The following is an 8579-nucleotide window of genomic DNA, read 5'->3' on the forward strand; positions in this document are numbered from 1 at the left end:
TAAGTTCTTCCCACATTTACTTTCTGTAGTCTGACTTCAGTTCACCACCTCATCATCTGCGTTGCCAAATCACATTGTCTCCAAAATGTGCGTACATGGGTCAGAGTTTGCGTGGAGGATCGCACATTCTCCCGTCAAGTTTGATTTTTATAAATCACAACCTTTGCGTGGGAAGTGGCGTACGCCCATTTTCAGCCCCGTTTTGTGCATACGCCACGTTTATAAATGAGATACCAGGTCTGTGACATCACACTGGACTCCCCTTGTCTGTGACATCACACTGGACTCACCTGGTCTGTGACATCACACTGGACTCACCTGGTCTGTGACATCACACTGGACTTACCTGGTCTGTGACATCACACTGGACTCACCTGGTCTGTGACATCACACTGGACTTACCTGGTCTGGGGACTGAGGTGAAGCTTTGTAGCCAAGCCCAGTGATACAGATGGAGACGATGAAGCCCAGGAAGGAGAAAACAGCCAAAACACCTGAAACTCCACAAGTCTGAATATGGAAAAACCCCAAAACAGTTTACAGCTGATGAACCCCAAACTCGACTCTTAGGTCAGGTTCACACCTTCCCACTGCAACAAACATCACATGTGATGTAAGAATTAATCAAACGTCAATGACATTAAACCAAAATGTCTCACCACATAGGAGCTATAGTAATAGTCGTGGTGGTAGTAGTAAGTGTTGTTATATTCCAGGTCCAGGTATCCCGTTACATGCAAAGCATCCAGAACGTAGATGGAGGCAGCAGCAGCAGAAGCAACAGCAGCAACAACGCTGAGTCCCACACCTCCGTTCACCTGCAGAGCAGAGACACGTCAGAAAACACCTGGAACACCTGGAAATCATAGGAGCACTATATGTTTCCTACAGACTTAGATTACAAAATACCGTGCTGTACATTATGTAATGAGGACAAGGTTGCTCTTTAGCAAACTCTCTCCATGGCTGAATATGATGAATATGTTAACTCCCAACTTTCCAAAACACACAACAGAGACATCTTCATATTGTTTAGGAAACCAAGAGTGGCCAATGATGTGAATGTTGTCACGTAACTTGTGTCGCTGCATTATGTTTCGTTTTATCAACTCATCAGCTGATTCGGACCAGAGCAAACAGTGTGGTGTGATATGGACCCAAACGGCTGAAAAATGATAAAATGTAGAATTATTTGCCCTTGGTCCGGACCAAATGAACCGAACTAGAGATGTGAAAGCAAGAGTCATTTACTGCCATGCTGTACCTGATGAATGAACACCTGAGTGTGGTGATAATGAGTTACTGACCCGACATTTGTTCATCGATGTCCCAGCAGACACCAACAGAGATCCAGACAAGATGTCCTACCATAGACCAGAGACAGCTTTCTGTCAGCTCACAGGTTTAATACAGAGATAAAGTCTTCTCTTCTTTAAGTTATTAATTATGTATTCTCCTGAGAAAACCACTGACGTGTTTCAAATCAACCCGGTCTCACTCGAAGGCGTACAAATAACACGGGTTTCTGCCTGTGAAATACGTGCAATGTGTACGCGAAAGTGAAATTCTACGTGCATTACATACGCGGAGCGCTCCAATTGAAGTAATGGGGACCGGTGTGTTTTATATGCACGCAGCTTGCGTCACCATGTTGTGTGATATCGCGAGAACAGCATCACACACAAAAACATAGATATGGTTGGGTTTAGAAAAATAATGCAGGGAAAGGCTTTAGTAACACAAGAAAGTCACAAAAACACACTAATAAACGGTTGGGTTTAGGGAAGAAACATTGGGGAAGGCTTAACAAAAAAACACTACAAAGTCGCAAAAACGCGCCACATAAACACGCTAATAAACGGCCTAACAACAACAAAAAAAACACATGCTGAAAATCGCCAAACACGGGATACTGAAAATCGCCAAACACGGGACGCGAACCCCGGTCTCCTGGGTGAAAGTCCTGTGTTTTACCCATCCACCACCCCAACCAAGCTCCTTACACGGTCCCACGTCCCTTTATACTATAAGCGCAGTGGGTTCCATTACTGTAATTGGAGCGCTCCACGTATCTACTGTACGCACAATTTCACTTTCGCGTACACATTGCACGTATTTCACAGGTAGAAACCCGTGGTATTTGTACGCTTTTCAGTGAGACTGGGCTCTTCAAATAATCACTAACACCAGTTACAGAACATCTTCCAGCTTCTTCAAACTTTTCTTGTTAACTCACAAACAGCGGTGCCCAGACGAAAGCGCCAGAGTACATCCCCAGAGTATATGTATCTGGAATCATGGCGAGCTCAAAGAGAAAGACGGCCAGGCCGATCATGATCTGCACCGTCTGTAGGGAGGAAACACGGCCACACATCAGTCCTGCATTCTCAGTTCTTATCAGCTATGAAATCATAATCAGATGGTGTCTCTCACCCCGAGGGCCAGCAGTTGTTCCCGGTGCTTCTTCTTCTCTGCAGAGTTTTGTGTCGCAGCACCCTGAGGTGCCGGGATCACATGGGTGACCACGAGCACACCACCCGCCGCTGTAGCTATAGACGTAGACGCCGACATGTCAGAGAGGAACTGAGAGGATCTGCTGTGAGTTGCTGCTTCATAACAGAGCTTTAATGTTAATTATTGATCAGAGAATCAGAAAAACAGAAGCTGTTTCCTCCTCAGAGTCCCAGGATCAGGAAATATTCCCCCAAAAATACACCTGAGTTTGATATTTACTCATCTTTCTGCACAAATTCTGCATTCTCTGGTTGGTCATTAAACTTTTGATCTTATTTATTAACTTTTTAACTTAAAGTCTTGTAATATTGTCAGGCTTTTGTCACATGTTAAGTGTGCAGTGTTTACCTTCAGTCATGTTGATTCACTGGTTTTTGTCTCAGTCTCAACCCCTCATTGTTTCATTATTTCATTATTTTATTTATCTCGAACAATCAACAATGTTGCAAAAGAAAACAAAACAAAAAAATTAAAAATCACCAAATTAAAACACAATCAGAATAGATAAGTCAATAGATGACATCTCCCTTATATTTCATTAAACATTGCACGTATGTTACACAGTCAATTATTTTCTTTAACTTTAAACATAAATTGTGCAGATTTAAATTTAACAATAAATTTCAGTAAATGTGAATTTAAAAACCGATGATTAGTGTGCTCAAAATACCCAGTGTGATTTACAATCCTGATTGCTCTTTTTTGCAATGTTCAAATATTTTGTAAGGTGCTTTTGTAGGAATTTTCCCAAACTTCCACACAATATAATATATATGGTAAAATAAGTGTGCAGTACAGAGTATGTAATGTAGTTTGGTTCAATATACTAATACTCCTGGCCATCTTCATGCACAGATATTTAATGTGAGGCTTCCAGCAGAGTTTATGGCCAAGTACAACACCCAGAAATTTACTGTCATAGACTCCTTAAATTAATTCAATAATTATTTAAATATTCATCAATTAATATTTTAACATCTTTAATAATGGTAAGATTTCCAAATATCATGAATTTAGTCTTGTTCAAGTTTAAACATATCTTATTTGATTGCCCTTTTGACTTTTTTTTTATTCATTTCATTTTTGACCATTTCCTCTTCCATTTTCAAAAAACAGTACATTTTAGTACATTTGATACTTTGCAAATGTCATTAATAAAATAAAAGATAAACAGTTTTCGGGCCTAAAACTGACCCCTGTGGAACGCCACAGGAAATGCTAAGGCTCACTGACCGGTGATTACCCATTTGAACAAACTGACTCCTGTTTTCAATATGGTTTTTCATCCAGTTATACGCCACACCTCTGATACCATACCTTTCCATTTCCTTTAACACAAGGGTCTCAAACTCAAACCTGGGGGCTGCTCGAGGTAGAATGTGGGGCAGGCTGGGCCGCATCAAATATTCAACAAAAGTATTCTTTGTTTGCTTTCTTAAATACATCTTGTTGCCTCAATAGACAATAGACATAATCCTCAGCATGTCTAGTTTAGTAATGACGTCTGAAGCTGTCACGAGACTAGCTATGGTAGCCTGTAAGTGATAAAACAATAAAAATAAAATAAAAGCGTGGCAAGCGTGGCACACGCAACGACTCAGCAAAAAGGTGCGTTTCAGAACAACACGCGGGCTGCACTGAAACTAAACTTTGCCTCAATTGGCCCCTGGGCTGCGAGTTTGAGACCCATGGTCTGTGGCACTAATTAAATTAGTAGTAAGATTAGCTTGGCTCCTATCTCTGAACGGTGTCCTGCTCTCTCCGTTGTTTATGTGCAATTATAATTTAACACAGCAGAGTGTCTTCCTTCTGCTCCTATCTCTGCTCAGGAATGTTGTTAATGAACTAAGACACAAGCTGAGCATTTATAAAATATCATGTCCCTTCAAAACTAGTTTTATTTTGAAGGGTTTAGTTTCTTCGAGGCCATAAATCAGGAACCAGAATCTGAGTTATGATATGATCGATGCTTGTTGTTTTAGTTGCAGCTCAAATATCAAAGTCTAAATACATTTTAGAAAAGAAGCTGCTCTGATCAATAACTGTACATATTTTCTTTTTTCTGTCTTCTAGTTTTCTTTTTGATACTTTGAAACGTGTTGAAAGTGTTTTTACTTCATTAAAGGTATAGTGGAGGATTTTCTTTTTCATCAAGACTATTGGTCCTCCTAGTTGTCAATCATTCTGGTGATATAGGTTTACGTAAGGCCGTCGTACGTGCACGTCCCTAGCTTTCAGGTGTATATGTGTGGTGAGCTTGAGCTACGGTTTCAGCCATTCATTGAAGCATTGAAGCTTTTGGGAGAATATTTCACACGCTGGCGTGCGCTAAAAGCACAGGTTGGGCTTCCCACTGATGCCTCAGTCGTGAATTTTCTACTCCACAGGTAAAGTTTGGCATGCTATTTGGAGAAATACATTTAAAATCACTGCTAGTGAAAGTTGATGTAAGCTATGATTAGCGATGTCACAAGTCACGCACCGCGAACACACGGTAAACATCTCAATTTGTGAAAAAGTGCAAATCTTCTTTTGGAAAGTAGGCTTGTATGAGCCATGCCGACAGCAACTTCTAAACAGTGCACTCTCGTGCACACGTTTAATAGGCGTTCCCTCTCGGGAGCAGGCAGAGTGTTGCGCATGTGCATTTTTTCAAAAAGTACAGAGGGCGGTTCTTTTCTAAAATTCGGGAAAATCCTCCACTATACCTTTAACTATCTGAACGTCTTTAGCTGCTGTTACTGACTCACTGATTAAAGTGTAAATTGCAGGTTAAATTTTTCATGAAGTTAAGCAATGTGCTTATTAAACAAAGATTAGAGCCGCCCACCATTGCTTTTTATAACAAAATGCTGAATATCATATGAAGACGCCAACATATCAGAGAGGAACTGAGAGGATCTGCTGTGAGTTGCTGCTTTATAACGGACCTTTAATGTTAATTATTGATCAAAGAATCAAAAATACAGAAGCTGTTTCCTCCTCAGAGTCCCAGGATCAAGAAATCCCCAAAACTCCCCAAAAGAGTTCGAGCAACTTGACTTTCTGCACACCTTTGCATTCTCTTGTTGGTCATTAAACAATTTATTATTATTTATTAACTTTTTAACTTGTCTTTTAGTATTGCCAAGTTTTTGCAGTCATGTTGATGGAAGTAGTGAAGCTTGTTAAGTTTCCTGTAACAGATCCTTCTGATTCAGAAACTTCAAATCATGCCACATAGTTGCTAAAACCACAATAATGAGGAGAACAGGAGCTGTTTCTTCAAGGAATCAGATACTGGTCACAGTCTGATCTAAGTAGATAAACCACATCATCTGCAAAGAGCAGAGAAACAATCCTCAGAACAGAACAGAACTTGTAGTAACGATCCACTTCAGTCCTCACAAAATACTACAGAGGAGACAGTCTTAAACCCCCTCTAAGTCCATAAACACAGACTGGATGGCAGTGTTATAGTAGGGCTAACCGGGACGAATGAAACCGTTTTTAATTAAACGTCTTTTACAAAGACATCGTAAAACACTGAAAGCTAATATTTTGTCACTAGCAACCTAAATCTGTCCTCTGTCAAATACAGTTGCATTTTCAGCTCTGACTGAAACCGTTCTGGAGTTATTTAAGGAGTAGTTTTTTGTGCGTTTTGTTTCATTCGTCCCTCCTGGCCTGGACGAATGAAACAGGCATGGGGGACGAAAGAAACATACAGTTTAAGCTATGTATACTTCCCACAACTTCAATATTTGGCAACATATCATGAATGGTACTTCAGATAGGTATTATTTCAGATAGATTGCTGTAGGGCTATACGTCTTGGGGAATGTCTGTAAACAACTCATTGCCGTCATTGTGAAACGCGTATCTCGCGGTTATGGAAATACCATGGCACAATGCCATTTATATAGCTAGAATAATACATGTTTCCAATTATATAATGTTTCTATAGTACAAAATGTTATTTCACTCTGTTCTTATGTGGGTAAGCCATCACACATCCAAATAAGTGTGCTTCATGACCCATAGGCCGTCAGTCTCCATAGGATAACATGGTAAAACTCGACCCCCTACCTGATAGCCCCAAATATATTTACTATAAATATATCTTTCTAAAACCACTTGTCCATGTCTCACCTGTATAAAATATAGTATAAATACAGATATGTGTGCAATTACTTAGAATACATGGGGTTTACTGCCTTACGATTGAAACAGCTGTTTCAATCGTCCCGACGGCAACAATTGACATTTAAACCTATTTTGCTCCTAAACTAAAAAGCTCTGACATTCCACCCTGAAGGACATTTTAAAACACTAATTCATCTGCCGTATGACCATGACAACGGTACATGAAACAATAAACACAACCTGTCATTAAAAAAAAATTACCGCATCAAACATTTTACTTACCGCACTCAAATTGGGTTCACGGGTCTAACTTTGTAGCAGCATGACGCATCCGTTTCAATCGTCCCGGTTGTACCCTACTCAAGATCGGTCTTGGTCTTGAAAACACTTCTTGAAAGTCTTGTCTTGGACTCAACCGCAGTTTTACTTTCAAGACAACTGCAGGGATATCACTAAATTGCCTGTGCATTGTCCTATTTATGTGTTAACGTCATAACTGTAGTTGGATGTAAAACTTCCTGCTTCAAAGGCAACCAATAACTTGACTAAAAGTGAATGCAAAGGTAGACAGGAGACAAAGCTCTGGCTGTCTGGGAGATTTTAGCCAAATCCTTGTTTAACAAAATGTGGCTACCTAAACCATTAGGAGTTTATTTGTTTTCTAAATTGTATCATGTCATGCAGTGACGGACTCTCAACCCCTCAAAATCTCGGTCTTAATCCCTCAAAAGTCTCAGTCTCAACCCCTCAAAATCTCAACCCCTCAAAAGTCTCAGTCTCAACCCCTCAAAATCTCAACCCCTCAAAGTCTCGGTCTCAACCCCTCAAAATCTCAACCCCTCAAAGTCTCGGTCTCAACCCCTCAAAATCTCAACCCCTCAAAATCTCAACCCCTCAAAGTCTCGGTCTCAACCCCTTAAAGTCTTGGTCTGAACTCCTCAAAGTCTCGATCTTGTCGCGGTCTCAAACTTTCGTTGAAAAGGAAGTTTGACCTCATTTACTGAAAATAGATTCAGATCAGCACATTAAAACTGCCCAACTGTAAAAAAGGGGACCTTGTTTCCTGGACAGAAACCTTTAGATGTTGTTAATGTTTAACAAAGTTTGAATGAGGAGAAAGTGAACTATTCTTCTCTCGCTTTGATTCAACTGTTCAAACTCTGCTGCACTGACTCTGTCCTCAGACAGAAATGATTTAGAAATGATGTGGAAGAGTAGCAGTGTCATGTGCAGCTCATGGACCTTTTGATGGACAGGCAGATGCCGGTGGTAGTTCTTTTAGGGTTTCCACATTGGTTAAAACTGTAGATTCATTAGAAACTTGCAGATTCCCTCCTGGTCTTGGAAAATTACAGCAGCTGTTTACCCATGCAGGGAAACTTAGGCTGCAGGGTCATTAGTTTGTCCATCCAGCAGTGATGTAGTCAGGACCTGCTAAACCGAGACAAACAACAAGACCAAAGACTTTTAGGGGTTGAGACTGAGAGTTTTAAGGGGTTGATTCCGATAGACAGACTTTGAGGTGTTGAGACCAAGACTTTTTAAAACCAAGCAAAATGGCGACATCTACTGGCCAAATATTAGTATGACATTTTATGGAAGAATTCAAGCTCAGACCTCCTGATTTGCATAAAGTAGCCTGGATTCAACTTTATGCAAATGAGGAGCGGGCAGCTCAACACCCTGTCTCTCATAAGTCGCAGCAGCGTTCCCAGAATGCAACACTCCCAGAATTGTCCGTCTGCTTACAGATGATGTATGGCCTGCAGATTAGTAGTCATCTTCCCGTTTTAGCAACAACCTTCTTTTTTAGCAGAAATATAAGTTATTTGTCAAAGAACATTTGACGAACAGTTTGATTAGTCCACATTGTCAACAAATTACTCATGAAATGTCATAATAATGCCAAAGCAAAAATGCAGGGGTCTTTAAATGTTTGT

The 8579-nt window shown here is 40.4% G+C and overlaps 1 protein-coding gene across 6 annotated transcripts in view; it reads right to left on the reverse strand.

The window, feature by feature from the left end:
- Positions 1-5408, reverse strand: part of LOC120562372 (membrane-spanning 4-domains subfamily A member 18-like) — a 31625-nt gene extending 26217 nt beyond the window's left edge. For 4 of the 6 annotated variants that reach the window (XR_005639764.1, XR_005639763.1, XR_005639762.1 and 1 more), the window contains exons 1-6: positions 5345-5408; positions 2434-2549; positions 2237-2347; positions 1308-1364; positions 660-818; positions 403-510 (exon numbers count right to left, since the gene is read on the reverse strand). Coding sequence is in view for 1 of the 6 variants with exons in the window: in XM_039806081.1 (XP_039662015.1) it covers positions 403-510; positions 660-818; positions 1308-1364; positions 2237-2347; positions 2434-2549; positions 5345-5393 (600 nt within the window). In the remaining 5 variants the exon portion in view is untranslated. The remainder of the gene's footprint in view (positions 1-402; positions 511-659; positions 819-1307; positions 1365-2236; positions 2348-2433; positions 2550-5344) is intronic. The other 2 variants (XR_005639766.1, XR_005639765.1) reach the window with 1 other exon arrangement.
- Positions 5409-8579: the final 3171 nt, after the last annotated feature.

The sequence above is a fragment of the Perca fluviatilis genome, chromosome 7 (assembly GCF_010015445.1).
Source record: "Perca fluviatilis chromosome 7, GENO_Pfluv_1.0, whole genome shotgun sequence".
Lineage (NCBI taxonomy): Eukaryota > Metazoa > Chordata > Actinopteri > Perciformes > Percidae > Perca > Perca fluviatilis.